This window comes from Eschrichtius robustus, chromosome 1 (genome assembly GCF_028021215.1).
Source record: "Eschrichtius robustus isolate mEscRob2 chromosome 1, mEscRob2.pri, whole genome shotgun sequence".
Taxonomy (NCBI): Eukaryota; Metazoa; Chordata; class Mammalia; order Artiodactyla; family Eschrichtiidae; genus Eschrichtius; species Eschrichtius robustus.
Window position 1 is genome coordinate 176,730,557 of NC_090824.1, and position 18,599 is coordinate 176,749,155.

Here is an 18,599-nt window from a genome sequence, read left to right on the forward strand (position 1 = left end):
AGACTCTGTTCGCTTAATCAAAGAGGTTCCTGAAATTTCCTTGCTGAAGGGGTGCCTAACCTCCCACACTGCTGCTTGCCCAGTTCTCTCGTGAAACAGGTTCTCGGTTTTCGAAGGGAGAGGGAGGAACACTGCCAGTGAGTGCTTTGCTCAGAAAACCGTGGGGCTTCTTCTCCCACTTTTCCTAAATCCCTCCTGCTTTCACTTAAACCAAAGGATTTTGTTTCCAGAAGCTTTTCACTTTAGCTTTTTCCTCTCTGACTCGATTTCTCAGTCACGTGCCTCACCTGGTCTTTCAAAGAAGATGATGCTGATCTTTAGGTCTCTCTGATTTTAAGATGAACAGAAATCAGCAAAAGGAAAAAAAAAAAAAAGCACTGCATATCTGTCCGACCCTGCCTTGCTCTCACAGCCCAGGGACTGCCCCCAGCTCTGCTGTTTGAATAACCTCTGGGTGTGTGATCCACCCCCCCACCCCAGCTTAAGTTTGAACTCCAGAACAAATATTTGTCCTGTTTTGGAGCAAAGTTTGAGAGCTCTCTTCTTCTCTTTTCTCTCAATTCTCTTTTTGAAAACCAACTGTACGGCTCTGTTGTCCCTCTGATCGTGGCTCAGGGAACAGTGAGCTCCTTCCAGACCCGGTGCTGGAGAGCTGGGCAGAGCAGCCTAGCACAATGAAGGGGCTCATGTGCTTTCTTGTCTGCTTCCTCCTTTCTGAATCACAGGGCTTCGAAATCCCCACCAATGGACTTTCAGAGGTAAGTGCTTCCAGAAGACTTCCTTGCTGTCGGCCCCATATGTTAGCTTGGTAAATAACTTGTTACCTGTTGCTATTCAAGGACGGTATTCTGTGTGGAATGGAAATTCACGATAAAATTAATCTGAGTAGACGTGTTCACTATTATAATTACTGGAACCTGTATTTACCCTTTTTTTGGTTCAATATTTGTATATATTGGAAAATGATCTCTACAATGTCTTTAATATCTCTCACATACATAGTTACAGTGTTTTCCCCTTGTGATAAGGATTTTTAACTTTTTATTTTATATGGCGTATAGTTGATTACCAGTGTTGTGATAGTTTCAGGCATACATCAAAGTGATTCAATTATACATGTATCTATTCTTTTCCAAATTCTTTTCCCATTTAGCTTGTTGTATAATATTGAGCAGAGTTCCCTGTGCTATACAGTAGGTCCCTGTTGGTTATCTGTTTTAAATATAGCAGTGTGTACATGTCAGTCCCAAACTCCCTAACTATCCCTTTCCCCCTCCCTTCCCCCCAGTAACCATAAGTTCTGGAACATATATTTACCCTTTAAAGCATTAACAGGTTTTGCATGAGAACCAAGTTCATAGCCCGGCCCCATAGTGTACCGTTTACGAAGTACAGCTGCCCCCTCCTTATCTAAAAAATTGGGGATAATAATTGATCTAACCCAAAGGGTTGTTATAAGAATTAAGTGACATATGTAAACTACCCAGCACAGTGCAAACCTGAGGAAGAACTTAATAATTATTAGCTCTCATAACTATTATTATGAAATATCATTATCACTCTTTTACTTAAGAGTATATAGAAAAGTCATTTTCAAAGCACTTTGTTTGTCATACCTAAGTGAAAATGATTTCCAAATTAAGGACACTTAATATTCCTGTTAAAGGGGAAGATAGGGCAAATGGACGGGCAGAGTGTAGGAATTACTCCTGGGGAGCTCAAGGTCTTCACTTCAGACCCTTGATCATCCCCAACATATTGCAAGTCTTGGACTGAAAGTCATATAAGAGCTTTTTTTTTTTTTTTTTATAAATTTATTTATTTATTTTTGGCTGCGTTGGGTCTTTGTTGCTGCACGCGGGCTTTCTCTAGTTGCGGGGAGCGGGAGCTACTCTTCGTTGCGGTACGTGGGCTTCTCATTGCGGTGGCTTCTCTTGTTGCGGAGCACGGGCTCTAGGCATGCGGGCTTCAGTAGTTGTGGCTCCCGGGCTCTAGAGTGCAGGCTCAGTATTTGTGGCTCATGGGCTTTGTTGCTCCGCGGGTTGGGTGGGGTCTTCCTGGACCAGGGTTCAAACCCGTGTCCCCTGCATTGGCAGGGGGATTCTTAACCACTGCGCCACCAGGGAAGCCCCAAGAGCTATTTTGATGCCAGAAAAGCAGCATGTATTCTGGGAATATCCTAGAAGGCGCAGCGGCTTGTGATACTTACAGAGTGGATTACCTACAAAGATGCCAAAGAACACGATGGCATATTTGCAAGAAAAAAAAAATCACCCTGTCTGCCTAGAAACTATCATATTTTCTAACACTTAAAAAACTACCAGAGTATGTTGGAAATCTCATTGATGAAGCCAGGAGTTGGAGGCAAGATATCCAAATGTGTTTGTGCTTTTTCAGTCACTTACTGGCATTCCTTTCACATCACCATTTCTAACTCAATGGATAGTGGTCCACATTTACCTAGTAAGACACCTCTGATGCCCCCAAGATCTACCCAGTACTTCTGCCAGGCACCTACCTGATCACTGGGCTACTGTAACCCCTACTGGGATATCCCATCATCTTCAGGCAAACTCAGAAATGAACTCCTGCCTCCAGCAAATTTGGAGATACTAACTCTCATTTACTCACCTCTGAGACGTAACTAGCAAACAAATATATTAAAGAAATGATTGTAGGGACTTCCCCTGGTGGCGCAGTGGTTAAGAATCCGCCTGCCAATGCAGGGGACACGGGTTCAAGCCCTGGTCCGGGAAGATCCCACATGCCACGGAGCAACTAAACCCGTGCACCACAACTACTGAGCCTGTGCTCTAGAGCCAGCGAGCCACAACTACTGAGCCCGTGTGCCACAACTACTGAAGCCCGAGTGCTATAGGGCCCGCATGCTGCAACTAGTGAGCCCATGTACTGCAACTACTGAAGCCTGTATGCCTAGAGCCCGTGCTCCAAAATAAGAGAAGCCACCCCAATTAGAAGCCCGCACACTGCAATGAAGGGTAGCCCCTGCTTTCCACACTAGAGAGAGAAAAAAAAAAAAAAGAAATCATTGTAACAGACACAGAAAACAAACTTAATAGTTCCAAAGGGAAAAGGGGGGAAGGATAAATTAGGGATTTGGGATTAGCAGATACACACTACTATATATAAAATAGATAAATGGCCAGGACCTACTGTATATATAGCACAGGGAACTCTACTCAATACTCTGTAATAAGCTGTATGGGAAAAGATAGTGAAAAAGAATAGATTATATGTATATATATAGCTGAATCACTTTGCTGTACACCTGAAACATTGTAAATCAACTATACTTCAATTTAAAAAAAAGAAATCATTGTATGAAAAAATGAGATTGCCCAGAGATATAGAAAACAAGACAAAATAATATATTGAATACAGTACCTTATGCCTGTCACCAGCTCCCTGTTTTTTGTTGATAGAAATAAACATCCTAAATTCTTTTTTAAGTTTGCAGAATATGGAGACCTTGTGGAACTGGCCCCAGGCAAATTTCAATTTGTGCCAGAGAACCGGAGGTACCAGGTACAGTAAACCCTCAGTTCCAAAAGGGAAAATAAGTGAAAGAGGTCATGATTGAAGAAATAAGAAAAGGATTGAGGTGATTTTTGCTACATTTTCTCAAGAGCATGTTTTTTTAGCAGCAAAGAGTCCGGTGGTTTTACACCCGGGGGAAACACTGTCCAGCTGAAATAAAGGGAAACCTCCACATGGCTGTCTGTTCATCTTCAAACTGTAATGGTCACCTTGGTCCCTTAGAGAATACATGGCTACGTGTTTTCTTCAAAGTTTAAGATTATGGGATAGTTTTACTGCCTTGTATGGAAGAGTTTCCTCTTAGGACACTTCCTATTGGGGCCGCACGTGCTCTCCTACCAGTCTGCGTCACTACTGTCTCGGGGAGTTGCTCAGAGAGCACAGGGGACCTGACCATGCTGGCGGTCTCCTCCCGCATGCCAGCAACAGCACAGACAAAATGCTCTAACTCATGGGGTGAGTTCTCCAGGGGGCCAAGAAGGGTTTGGCTTCTCCCATGTAGAGCCCAGGTGCTAAAAAAGGAGGTATCTGTGGAAGCAACTCTAAGCTGACCTATGACATCTTTTGTGCGGGTACGAATTTTTGACCTGCTGCAAGTCCAGGCTTTTTGTAGACCGATAATATTAAAACCCAGTAGGCAAGTCCTCACGTCAGGGTCTTCATCTAAAAGGGGAAACTTCATCGTTGGGAATTGCATTCAAAAAGTCCAAAAGACCCACAGACATAGAGAACAAACTTAGGATTACCAAAGGGGAAAGGGGGAGAGGGATAAATTAGGAAGTTGATTAACAGATACACACTACTATATATAAAACAGATAACCAGGACATCCCTGGTGGTCCGGTGGTTAGGACTGCACGCTTCCACTGCAGGAGGCACAGGTTCGATCCCTGGTTGGGGAACTAAGATCATGCAAGCTGCACAGCACGGCCAAAAAATAAATAAAGTTAAATAGATAACCAACAAGGACTTACTGTATAGCACAGAGAACTATACTCGGTATTTTGTAATAAACTATAAGGGAAAAGTATCTGAAAAAGAATAGTTATATATGTAGGTATAACCAAATCACTTTGCTGTACACCTGCAACTAACACTAAACTAACACTGCTTACCTGGTGGCGCAGTGGTTAAGAATCCACCTGCCAATGCAGGGGACACAGGTTCGAGCCCTGGTCCCAGAAGATCCCACATACTGCGGAGCAGTTAAGCCCGTGCGCCACAGCTACTGAGCCTGCGCTCTAGAGCCCGTGAGCCACAACTACTGAAACCAGCAAGCCACAACTACTGAAGCCCGCGCGCCTAGAGCCGGTGCTCCACAACAAGAGAAGCCACCACAATGAGAAGGCTGCGTGCAGCAACGAAGACCCAGTGCAGCCAAAAATGAATAAATAAATAAACTATGCTTCAATTAAAAAAAAGTCTAGAAGAAGGCAGTCGTTGGCCTCGCTATGTCACATAATACCCCCTAAAATTTCAACTCACCCCAAATCAGGCAAGCTAAGCTAATGTCCCACACCTTAATTATTACTTTAAAATCCATCTGACATTAAAGGTTCACCCATCACTCTAAAGCCAGTCAGTTTTCCATGCCCACAGGACAGTCATTCATGTGGATACAGTAAGTCCCCTACACACGAATGAGTTCCGTTCTGAGAGCACGTTCAGCAAGTCCAATTTGTTCGTAAGCGTGACAAAGTTAGCCTAGGTACCCAACTAACACAATCGGCTATAAACCTACTGTAATAGGTTTATAATACTTCTCACACAAATAATGCATAAAAAAACAAACACAAAAAATAAAACTTTTTAAATAATTTTTTTAATTTTAATTTTTTAAATTTATTTATTTATTATTACTTTTGGCTGCGTTGGGTCTTCATTGTGGTGCGTAGGCTTCTCATTGCCGTGACTTCTCTTGTGGAGCACAGGCTCTAGGTGCGCGGGCTTCAGTAGTTGTGGCACATGGGCTCAGTAGTTGTGGCTCGTGGGCTCTAGAGCACAGGCTCAGTAGTTGTGGCGCACGGGCTTAGCTGCTCCACGGCATGTGGGATCCTCCCAGACCAGGGCTTGAACCCATGTCCCCTGCACTGGCAGGCGGATTCTTAACCACTGCGCCACCAGGGAAGTCCCAAGAAAACATTTTTAATCTTACAGTACAGTACCTTGAAAAGTACAGTAGTACAGTATAACAGCTGGCGTACAGGGGATGGCATCGAGTGAACAGGCAAGAAGAGTTACTGCCTGGAGGAGGGAGAGGAGGCGGGAGATGGTAGAGCTGAAGGATCGTCAGAAGTAGGAGACGGAGGGCAAGCTGCGATTTCACTTATGCCTGATGTTGATGGAATGCACGTTCGCATCTTCAGAAGTTCGCAACTTGAAGGTTCGTATGTAGGGGACTTACTGTAATTCTCCAGCATAGCGGTTAGAGTACAGAATTTTCCACCGTGCTTGACTCAGGGGCTACACGAAGGAGGAAATGCATCCAAGTCTCTGCTCCCATATAGCTTCATCTAGTGGAAGAGACAGACACGCCTTCCCGCTGCCTGGCTTTGAGGAAAGACTCTGCTGCTGAGAAAACAATCAGTCAGACAAACAGACAGGATAAAGGTGATCTGTGCTACTCAGCTTAAGTTTGGTTGAACATTTTCATTTGAAAACATAGGTTTTAGCATTGTATCAAAGGATGATGGGCATGCAACCAAAAAGTGACTGAGACATTTGTTCACAGAAACACACCAGTGGGAAAATAGCATTCAAGAATATTTGATAATTATGTCTTGGTTCCAGTGAATGAGTTATAGCTCAGCACTGAAGGAAAAAACTATCTTTTGAGAAAGTATATTTTGAGAAAACAGTTTTTGCCCTCAAGGTAATAAGCAACACGCTTCTGAAGAATGATTATCCAACTTCCTTTCACAGAGGAGTGTTTCTGGAGAATCTGGAGAAATTATGGTAAGTTTACTTTGATTTTGTTAAAAATTGATGTCTGAATGACTTTTCTGTTACCTATTATCGAGAAATCAATACGGGTGCCTCCTTTGTCTTCATCACTGAGAACGTTTACCTGACTTTCGAAATACCCCCTTGCCCAGTTCTGTTTGGAAGTGTGTCTAAAATTCAGCATGAAAGGGTGCAGTTTGTATGCAGCCGGGAGAGCTGTCCCCAGGAGCTGAAAATGTCCCTTCTCTTTACTTTCGCAAGTTTTGCCAACAGTGTAGGTGTTTTGGGAATAAAAACTGCGTATTTATTCCAACAGAACAGTTTTGATTTAAAATAGGACACCTAACAGCTTTGGAGGGTAAAGCGTGAGTGTGGAAAAAGCACTCAAACATGAAATGGCCCGATTCCCTGAGATGTTCGGAGTAGAGCTTCCTGTGGCAAGAAAACATCAAGAGGAAGGGGTTCCCTGGGCTTCCTGCTCTGAACTGACAACAACTGTGAGAAGCTCTGGTTTAAGGGGGAAGAAGGACAAACAATGTAACCTGGGTTTTATCTCAGCTTGATGTGGGCTGGATGTTAATGTGTTGAAAGGTTTAATCTTGGATGACAGACTTTAGGGATATGACACCTAGTATTGAAATAAGCAAAACCTTTCGGAGAAAAAAGCAAAACCTAGTGGGTCACATCACTGCCATAATCCTGACAGTTCAGAGTCACCTCCTAAAAGATGTGCGTTTGCAGTACTTTGTCTTTGAGCATACGGATACTGGAACTGCCTTAAATCAGTAGAGAAGGATTGGGATTAGGGGTCCAGAGTACTGGACTGCATCAAAACGCCCTCTGCAAGATATTCTGTTCTTTGCTCACATCCATCAGCATTCTCATGTTTTGTTTTAATTTGGGAAAGGACAAGAGGACTTCGAGAAGGTGAAATTACAATAGATAAGGTTGAAGAAGGTAGGTGGCAGTGTGGGGCTTTGGGGACCACATGTGTCTTCCACCCCACCGTACCCCTGGAAGTGCCCAGGTCCCCTTCCAACGCTGCAGTCCTGCATCCTTCCTTCCCTCTGGCCCTGCATTCGAAGTTATTTCCTGCACTTTCGTAATCCAATCTTGCTTCCCCACAACCATTTTCTCCTCGTATTCTAACCTTTAAAATCATTTTTAATAGACTCATAGCGCTTGAAAGGCATCTCAAGATATCTCAGGCCTTTTGTTATTAAATTTTATTTATTTTAACTTCGTTTTTCCTCTGACTTTTAAATTTTTATTGTTGTTGATATTTATTTAATTTATGACTTTGCTTTTTTATCTTTGATCTGTTTGGTTCTGAAAAGGGCACATTAAAGTTTACTAATGACAAAAAAAAAAAAAAAAGATATCTCAGGCTTCTGCCTGAGGGGTATTCCAAGAAGTTAGGAGAATGCTTAGTAATACCTGAGTTATACGCTTAACGATGCCTTAGAATTGTTTGTAATAAAATGGACCAATGTTAGCATTGAATACGTAGTGAAGTTCTGTGTCATTTTTCTCTGAGTACAGTTGTATTTTCTCACCAGTTACAGGAAGATGTTGATCAAGTGACTCTTTATAGCTATAAAGTCCGGTCTACTATCACTTCCCGAATGGCCAACACTGTCATCCAGACCAAAGTGGTGAACCACTCCCCACAGCCTCAGAATGTCGTGTTCGATGTGCAGATTCCCAAAGGAGCCTTCATCTCCAACTTCTCCATGTGAGTAACTCCTGTGCAGAACCAGAAACTGGATATGCTCTGCTCACAGAATCAAACCCCGTCGCAGTTAGGATGGACCTTAATGGCCACCTATTCCAGTGGTTCTCGCTTTCAGAGCTGTGGACCCACTGGACATCAAGAGTCATCTTGGGGTGGGTCCCAGTATTTTGCTTCTGTTCAGAGTAACAGAATTTGTGAAGCATTTGCTTTTCTTTTCTAATAAATTAAAGCATCCTTAAGCCTATCTCTGTGGTAACAACCTCCCACTTACTTGGGGAGAGAAAAATATATGGAGTTGCCCTGGGTTACAGGAAACCATATATGAGTGTGTAGGAGGTGGCAGGTCAGCATCATGTATCACATGTTTCTTTATGGGGAAAAAAAAGTGGAGAACCGCTGATTAAATCCAGTCACGTGTCCAGTGCTTGAATTCCTCTGTGTAGCCGCTGACAAGTGAATTATCCAGGCTTGACTTGAATATCTCCTTAATGATAAACTCACTACTTTCCAAGGCAATTCACTCAGTGGTTGGCAGCGCTTAGAATTATTTCTGCCACTTAATTGAAATCCATTCCATTTCCTACTCGATGACTCTAGTTCTATTCACAAAAGAATTCTTAAAAAATTCCCTACAAAATGCATACTGAAGTGTTCAAGGATGAGATGGTCAGCTATCTGAGATTGGCTTCAGAATAAATGAGGTGGAAGGAGGGGGTATAGACAATGGAGGTTGGCTGAGTATTGATAATGGTGTAACTCAGTGATGGTTTCATGGAGGTGTCTTACATTATTGTTTTTTTGTTTGCTTAAAGATTGCCATAATAAAAAAATTTTAAACCACCCCAATGTCCTTCAAATAGTGAAGGCCAGTTATTTTGTTCCCACCCTGAGGCTTCATTCATCAAGGGTAAACTTTCCCTGTTCTGCCAATAGAGGAATAAATAAAATAAAAGGTTCAAATACCAAGCACTTTGGCTTCTAAAAATGACAGAGCCATTTTAATTACATTTTCTAAACAAAACAAAGCTTCTAAACAAAACAAAGGTTAGGGGGAAAAAAGGCAATTTGTGACTTGGAATTGGACTTATTGGAATTGGAATTCATGGATTTTGAATCCTTTGAGTTGTCTGAGAAATTTATTTCCAAAAAAAATTTTTTTAGTCAGCCTTTTCTAAAAAGCAAATGTAGAAGGAAAAGCTTTTATGTAGTGGTATTATATGACACTGTCTAAAAAATTATATTAAAACTAGTTTAATACATTCTTATTTTTAAACTATATGACTAGATATTCCAGGTATCTCACCTTTCCGTTTTCCTTCATTCTTTCAATTCGTCCGCATCTCATTCCTTAGAAGATTTGAGGTGATGAAAGACAGAATTGTGAAATATATGTTTATTTTGATCTCTCTGTAATCCCAGCTGAATGTATAAGATCAGAGAAGATAGCTCCTTACATCACCACAATTTAACATGAACTGCACAGACCTCCATCTCCAGTCAAAAAACTTCTCCTGCCTATTTGTCAAGGTTCCGAATATTCCACCATTAGAGATTATTTCCTTTTGTCATAAAAACTTTTTGGTCTTCGAACCTTAGCATGATTTGATGGAAATAGTGCCGACCTGGGCACACGGGGTCCAGTTCTAGCTCTGCCTCTGAGCTAGTGTGTGACCTCAAGCAAGTCGCTTGTCTCCTTGGCTCTTATTTCTCTCACCTACAGAGGTGAACCAAGCGTGCTCGACAAGCGTGCTGTTGGCATTTGGGACAGGAAACTCTGCCTCACGTTGCAGAATGTCTAGCACTCTTGGGGTCGTCCCATAATGCCAGTAGCCCTTCTCAGTCATCAGAACAGCCAAAAACTTCTCCACGCACTTCTAAATACCTCCTTGGGGAGAGATACTGCCCATTTGAAGGCCAGATGTTCCATTTTGCTTCTAAAATTCTGTCATTCGACTGCTCCAACTAATCATTATTGGGACAGATTAGGTGACGGCCAGCTAAGAGACAGAGGTGACATGAGCACACAGAGGTCCCTGAGGGAGATGTTGGAGAGATAAACACAAACTTTGCAGAGAGATTGACAAGCACCTATCTTCATCTTTCTTTGCTCTTTGCCACCCTCACAGGAGAGCGTAATGCCCCCAGGCCACCCCAGATCCTTAACACACGGGAGAATGATCTCATAAACCAAAAGTCAGCCAGGTAACTAGTGACTTATCAGTCACCAATCCTAGGCACATTTGTCATTCCAAAGGGATGCACAAGAGAACAACCCTTAATCTGAAGGGTAAAACTGGAAAATGAAGAAACATTTTTAAAAAATTTTTATATTGGAGTATAGTTGATTTACAATGTTGTGTTAATTTCAGGTGTACTGCCAAGTGATTCAGTTGCACATATACATGCATCTATTCTTTTCCAAATTCTTTTCCCATTTAGGTTATTACAGAATATTGAGTAGAGTTCCCTGTACTATACAGTAGGTCCTTGTTGGTTATCTATTTATATGCAGTAGTGTGTATATGATAATCCCAGTCTCCTAATGTACCTCTCCCCCTTCCACGTTTCCGCTTTGGTAACCATTGGTTTGTTCTTTAAGTCGGTGAGTTTCTTTCTGTTTTGTAAATAAGTTCATTTGTATCATTTTCTTTAGATTCCACATATGAGCGATATCATATGATATTTGTCTTTCTCTGTCCAACTTACTTCACTTAGTATGATCATCTGTAGGTCCACCCATGTTGCTGCAAATGGCATTATTTTATTCTTTTTTATGCTGAGTAGTATTCCATTGTATATATGTACCGCATCTTGTTGATCCATTCCTCTGTCGATGGACACTTAGGTTGCTTCCATGTCTTGGCCGTTGTAAATAGTGCTGCTATGAACGTTAGGAAGAAACATTTTAAACACTACAATATGCGAGAGGAAGCTTTTAGGACGGGAGCCCACCTCACCTCTCTTAATCACACCATCAGATAAAAGGACTCCTGTGAAATATGCAAACATCTCCGTGTTTCCTGCAGGTTCAAAATGATAATTAAATAATTCATTAAGTCCACCTGGTTGGGTTGTTGACTTGTTGTTTGTTTGTTGTGCTAAGACTACTATTTGGACCAACTGTAGGCCCTCTGTCATTTTTTAGGACTGTGGATGGCACGACATTTACTAGTTCTGTTAAGGAGAAAACGGTGGGCCGAGCCCTCTACTCACAGGCCAGAGCAAAAGGCAAAATGGCTGGATTGGTGAGGTAAGGGGGGGGGTCCTCATCCACTGCTGCCCCCGCTCAACCCCAAAACCAGCCTCCAGGAAGGCACAGAACCTCACCCTCAGGGGGCAGAGTTAGGTATCGCCATTCCTGTTTCCCTAAGGCCTCCTGCAACACATGAGTTTTGGATGATCTCACACGTGTTAGCCTTACATAGCTTGCCTTGCATGTAGATGGCTGTCCTGTCACTAAACACTGATTCTCAGCAGAGTACAGAGAGGAACTACAGAAGTATTGGTGATCTTGTTACAGCACTGACCACATACACAGAAAGAAAGGTTTGGAATTTGTCTTAATGATTTTCTTGGCCTATTTTTATGGGGTGGCACCTTTTTCAGCACCAGTTACTTAGTTTAGATTCTGTTTATTTTTTTCCCCTTATGGTCTTACATAAGACACTGGAAATGCCATGCCACCCTCAAAGAGGCAGCCTCTCCCACCAGAAATGTCAGAGGAATGTTCACTGATCCCACACTGTGTATCTAAGCTGCTCTCAGATCCTGCCATCTTTTTTTCTTATCTCCTCCTCCTCCTCCTCCATACATGCAAATTTCCCCTTAGTTGAAGTTCTTTTCATTTCATTCATGCGTTCATTCGTTCAAAAAAATGCACTGAATGTTAACACTGTACCCAGCTCTGTCAAAGGTGACAGCAACACTGCAACAAACACCGTCAGGCCAGTGGAGGAGATGGCCACGGAACCGACAGTGTATAGGTGACTATAACATATAGGTGACCATAACATATATAGCATATAGGTGACTATAATATATATATCATATAGGCGACTGTAATATGTATAATATTTAGGTGACTATAATACATATAACATACAGGTGACTATAATATATATAACCTATAGGTGACTATAATATATGTAACAGATGACTGTAATATATATAACAGATAGGTGACTGTAATATATATATTATATAGGTGACTATAACATATATACCATATAGGTGACTACAGTATATATATTATACAGGTACGTGTAATATATATAATATATAATGGGGTAATATATAATGGTATAATGCGCTAATGTAGAGATGGTACAAAACCCTATGGGAGTTCCAAGTACCAAGTGAACAGTTCTGCCCGGGGGTCCAGAAGATCATCACAGAAGACTCGATGTTTGAGCTGAGCCCAAAGAGATTAATAGAATTCAGCCAGGAGAAAGGACAGGAGAAATTCCAAGCCAGGGGAACATCTCCAGCATGCATCCAGGTTAATAAGTGCTTTAAGTATCATTTTGCCGTCTTTACCCATCACTTTGACCACATCATCCATCCATTTATTATTTCTTCATTCCACAAATATTTCTTTACAGCAGAAACTCCTCCAGGTACTGCAGATACAGCAGAGAACACGGAGCTCGCATTGTAGCCTGCCCCCCAACCACCCAGATACATCAGGCCTCTCACCCCACGCTCTACTCCTAAGCTCTGTACCCGGCCATGCTCGTCTTTTTCTTCAGCTGCCCTGTATCCCAAGCTCACTTCTTCCTGGTGCTTCCCTGATCCCAAACGATCCCATTATGCATGGTCTCACCTTGCTTATTTAGCCATTTATTTTTTTTTTTTAATCACCCATTGTTTCTCCTAATGCTCAAATCTCCCTCATTTGACAATCCTGCTGTTTTCTCTTTAAAACCATAAACACCTCAAGATTAATGATCACGTTGGACTTGGTGTGTATGGGCCTAAATAAGGCATTAGTGCTGGAAATACACATTCAATTTGATGAAATAATAGATGTCTTCTTTCTGAAGACATTCAAAATATAAAGAATCTCTAGAATGAGTCTCAAAAGCAGTAGAGGAAAGGCGTGCTATCTTTGGAATCATCTAAACTTGGGTTTGAGTTCCTACCGTACAATTGACTCACCGTGTGGTCTGGAGCGATTACTTACCCTTTGTGAGCCTCATCTGTCATCATTTGATAACTGAGGGTATTGGGATCCAGCTTGCAGAGCTGCTATAATAGCAATGATATGTGTGTCCAGTTCCTGGCACATAATAGGTGATCAGTAACTAGTAGCTCTTTGCAGATGACACTCAAATCTGTAAGAAGCTCTGGAAGAAAAAGATCAGGTAGGAGAGAAGAAAATTCCAGGCTGGTGGCATGAAATTTATCTAGAAGTTGCAGTTACCTCTACTGTACCTACCGTTCAGTCTTCCGAACAACGAGCAGGTTGTTAGCCCAGGGAAGCCCGGCTGCCCTCTGCGTAGCTTCTGCCTCTGATGACTCACGTGGGGGGCTCGCACCTTTAGGAGCAGAGCCCTCGATATGGAGAACTTCAAAACCGAAGTGAACATCGCCCCCGGAGCAAAGGTGCAATTTGAACTTCATTACCAGGAAGTGAAGTGGAGGAAGCTGGGGTCCTACGAGCACAGGCTCCACCTGCAGCCGGGACGACTGGCCAAGCACCTGGAGGTGAGCCCATCCTCCTACGGCCCTGTCCCTCATCTGTGCTTTCTGCCTGTCCCCACTCTTTGTGGTGTTCCATGCCACTCGACACTGCAGGTCAGGGTGGCGTGCAGAAAGGATTCTGGGTTTGGAGTCAAGCAGACCACTTCCTTGCGGATTTCAGTGCCAGCTCATCTCCTTATTAGCTGTGTCAGCTTCCTGTGGCCTGCTGTAACAAATGACCACACACTGGGTGGCTGAGAGCAACAGAAACGTCTTCTCACACAGTTCTGGAGGACGGAAGTCTGAAATCAACGTGTTGGCAGGGCTACGCGCCTAAAGGCTGCCAGGGAGAGTCTGTCCTTGCTTCTCCTGGTATCTGGAAGCTCCTGGCATTCCTTGGCTTGTGGCCACATCGCTCTAATCTCTGCCCCCCTGGTCACATCACCAGGGTGTGACCTCTTCTGAGTGTCTCGAGTCTCCCTCTGCCTTGCTCTTATAAGAACACTTGTCGTTGGCTTTAGGGCCCATTGGGTAGTACAGGATGATCTCATCTCAAGATCCTTTATTGCATCTGCAAAGACCCTTTTTCCAAATCAGGTAGTAGTCACAGCTTCCAGGGATTTGATGTAGACATGTCTTTGGGGGGGCTCCATTTAACCCACTACACTGACCTTCCAACATGGGACAAGTTATCCTGAGCCTCAATTTTCTCACCTGTGAAAAGGGTACTACAACGTTCTTAGATTCCTTGGTTACAAGTGAGATGAGCTTATGGAAGTAGGTGACAAATAATAGGAGTCAGTGAAGGTTGAGGTAGTCGTCTTCATCTGCTCCACGTTCCCCACGTTGCACCCCAGCTCTCTTCACCTCGAGAGCAATGCCTGTGGCAGGGCATTGGCTACCGATTTGAACTCACCTCTGCTGTAATCTTCACCTCTTGCCTTGAGAACTGAGCTGCTCTTTTCTTGGCTCGATTCTTATTGACATCACGTGAACACTTGTGTAAGAGGCAGAGCAGAACTGGAAGAAACCCAGGGAAGTGCACAGTTCAACCTGCTCTGCATTGGACACATAGGAAGGTGAAGCAGACAGGTTGTAATTTGCCCATTGATGTAGAAGATTCAAGGGGATGAATGAATGGATCATGGTAAAATTCTCATTCCATTCTTGTTTCTAAGTAAGAATAGAATGGGGATTTCCCTGGTGGTCCAACGGTTAAGACTCTGTGCTCCCAATGCAGGGGGCCCGGGTTCGATCCCTAGTCAGGAAACTAGATCCCACATGCCACAACTAAAAGATCCTGCATGCCGCAACTAAGACCTGGCGCAGCCAAATAAATAAATAAATATTTTTTTAAAATAAATAAGAATGGAATGGAATAGAGTAGACGAAGGGGAATTAAATCCCAGAGAAATGAAGCAATAGAAGGGGAATACTAGGTTGCCCAAAAGGTCTTCAGCCTACATGGTGAGATGCATTGTGTGACACAGAATTTAAAGAACTTGCAGAAGTGATGGTGGAGCCATGCTGGGTCATCTTTGGGAAATCCTGAGGATGAGAAGAGCAGCAGAGGACTTAGTAAGTGTGCTTCTTGCTCAATCTTGAAAGATATTTTAATGCTTTGAGTAATTTCTTTCCCACCTCTAGGTAGATGTGTGGATTATTGAACCTCAGGGAATGAGATTTCTTCATGTTCTGGACACATTTGATGGGCATTTTGATGGAGTTCCTGTCGTATCTAAAGGACACCAGAAGGTACCGCAAGCATTAATGTTACAGAGTCTAAGAGGCCACTGGCTCCTGGGTTCTGCTCTCCTCCTCTGCTGTGGGGGATAGAAAAGCCGTCAGGTGCTGAGCTGAGGGAACTATATGAAGGAACAGTGATCCCTGAGCAAAGTCTAGGGTCTCCCACAGGATATACAGAATAATATTACTGATTGTTTCATTGCATTTTGACCAGAGTCTGTCCCTTTTGGGGGTCCTGTCCCACTTCCCCCAGGTAATTTCACTTGACCAGTAGCTAAAAGACAGTTTTCACAGGGACTTGAAAACCACTGGTCCAGTGGTTAAGACTCTGTGCTTCCACAGCAGGGGGCAAGGGTTCGATCCCTGGTTGGGGAACTAAGATCCTGCATGCCGCGCGGCGCAGCCAAAAAAAGACAGTTTTCACATAATACACAGTGGATTTTCATTAATCACAGCAAGAAATACTCAGCCGAATTCTCTCTGCCTTAATGGCCAATAGTAACCACCTTTGGAGGGATCGAAGTCCTCTAAGAACCTTTCACCAACTCTTTCTAGAGCTGGTAGCTGTTTCTTCCTTGGGGGGAAAGGGAGGAATTCTTTGAATCTCTTATGAAGGACTGAAACCAGGCCAACAGCACCGCAGGCTGTTAGATGCCCCCTCACATGCTTTGGCACCATCCCTTCCATCAACAACGAGACCACCGATGCTGCCCAGATGCAGAATGGCCCTGACCTCCACCTGTGTGCACGAGAAGGTGCAGCTGTCAACTCCTCACCTGGAGAGGGAGGGGGGCCGAGACCGGGCTGTGACACTACTGTTCTTTCCAGGCACACGTCACCTTCAAGCCCACGGTAGCACAGCAAAGAAAATGCTCCAACTGCTCTGAGACTGCGGTCGATGGTGAGCTTGTGGTGATGTATGATGTGAACAGAGAGGAGAAAGTCGGTGAGCTTCAGGTGGGTGAAAACAGACCCTGGGAGAATGGCCCCGCCAAAGCCTAAGAACTGTTTTTTGTTGAATAATCCCCCCTCATCCCCCCCCGGAATAAACCTTGCCAGCCTCTGGTCAGTTCCCAGCTGCCCAGGTGAGTGTCAAGGCTGCAGACAAGGGACTAAAAGCATATTTCTCTAAGTGTCGCTGAGCATTTTATGTCAAGATAACTGAATAAAGGTCATTGGGTCTCATGCCTTTGTCCCAGGAAGGTACGTCTAGGCCTCGAATGAAGAACCATAGGAAATCACAAAATGGGAATTTTCGATAACCTTCCAAGGCCCTTTGCAATGAGATGATCAAAGAAAGCACAGAGATTATGTTCCTTGTGAGATTTCTTGAGCATTTCCCTTTCCTCTTTTGTCACGTCTTAGATGTGTGTGCATATTTCCCTGTGCTAAAGTAATGAGGCCTTAGTAGCCAAGAGCCTCTCTCTTGGGATGAGAGAAGCACTTGAGCCAAGTGCTTCTCTCCAGGGATGGGGGGTCGGGTCGGGAAGTGTCCACAGCTACACACCTGACAGCTGGACACTGTAATGTCCTGGGGGAAGCAACCAAAGGGCAGTGGAAAGAGAATGAGGTGAGCCAGTCTTTAGCACCTACAAGAGAAGACAGAGGCGGGGATCAGGAATCCAGCTCCTCCCATTAACTTCTAGAACAACCCAGACTCCCCTGGATGCACATCAAGGTCCTTCATGGTCTGCCCAGTGGGTTCTCTGCCCTAACTCCTTGAATTCATCGTGCTGAACCACTTATAGAGCCCTAAGTGTGCCAAGGGCTGCCCTGTCTGGAAGTCTCTTCCCCGGCCTGGCCCCCACCCCCCAGCTCAGTCCAACCCCGACACTGGCAGCCTAACTGCAAACTCACGAACCCACGTTGAAGTCCAGCGTAGTTGCCCTTTCCCTGGGGAAGACTCCCCTGTCTGACTTAGATGCACCGCCACTGGGGGTGTTCTCGGAGCCTTTTATTTTTCCTGATCACGGACTTAACACCCTGTGCTGCAAATTGCCTCTTTATTTGTCTGGGTCCTTCATCGCCCGCGAGCCTCAGGAGAGCAGGGACTCTTCCTGATTCACCGTCGGTTAGCAGGGTGCCTGGGACGGAGGCTCTCGATGAAGACTGGGTGGGGTGGCAGGAGTGGAGGGAAAGACCCTAGGAGGTGAACTGCTGAGAAGGCTCAGACCTTCGCAGGGAAGGACAGAGTGGGAGCAGGAAGGAGAAAGGAGAAGCAGGTGGACACCAAGCCTCTGTTCTCTCCTGCTCCCTGTGACCACCCCTCTCCTCTCTGAGTCCCCAGACCCTCGTCTTCCTACATTCCGAACATTGGTAATGGTTTGGCTCACAGATGTGTTCTGGTTTCCAGGTGTTTAATGGATATTTTGTCCACTTCTTTGCTCCTGAGAACATGGACCCAATTCCAAAAAACATCCTCTTTGTCATCGACGTTAGTGGCTCAATGTGGGGAATAAAAATGAAACAGGTAAGTACCCCTGGTGGGCAGTGGTACCCGGGGCTCCCTACCTTTTCTCATCCTCTCCTGATGATGCAGTTGTTCGAGGCCCCTTCCCCCCAGGGCTTGTCTCAGCTCAGGCTGCTAACGAAGTCACACAGACTGGGTGGCTTCTGAACAGCAGAGATTTATTCAAAGCTCACCTTTTTGAAAACTTTCATCTCAGTGTAACCTCTGCTAACTCTTCTGCTTCATATTCTTTTGGTTCTTCTGCATATAACCCTTTAATACCTTGCCATTGTTCATGAATAACTTTGACATCACTGTATGCATATATTTTCTAATTATGCTGTAATTCCTTGAGGGTGGCCATCCTGTCTCACGTCTTCCAGTTCAGAGTTCAACATAGGCTTATTCAGGGTTAATGGTATAGATGTAATTCTAAACAAACAAGGAAATTTCTTATTTTATTCATCAATCCATCCATTCAACCAA

At 43.9% G+C, this 18,599-nt stretch overlaps 1 protein-coding gene across 1 annotated transcript in view; it reads left to right on the forward strand.

The window, feature by feature from the left end:
- The first annotated feature begins 582 nt into the window (after nt 1-582).
- ITIH2 (inter-alpha-trypsin inhibitor heavy chain 2) overlaps nt 583-18,599 on the forward strand; it is a 38,067-nt gene continuing 20,050 nt past the window's right edge. Inside the window, exons 1-9 of the mRNA XM_068538365.1 lie at nt 583-758; nt 3,472-3,546; nt 6,481-6,513; nt 8,061-8,236; nt 11,382-11,486; nt 13,780-13,942; nt 15,566-15,673; nt 16,493-16,621; nt 18,018-18,134. Coding sequence (XP_068394466.1) covers nt 675-758; nt 3,472-3,546; nt 6,481-6,513; nt 8,061-8,236; nt 11,382-11,486; nt 13,780-13,942; nt 15,566-15,673; nt 16,493-16,621; nt 18,018-18,134 — 990 coding nt within the window. The 5' untranslated portion in view covers nt 583-674. The remainder of the gene's footprint in view (nt 759-3,471; nt 3,547-6,480; nt 6,514-8,060; nt 8,237-11,381; nt 11,487-13,779; nt 13,943-15,565; nt 15,674-16,492; nt 16,622-18,017; nt 18,135-18,599) is intronic.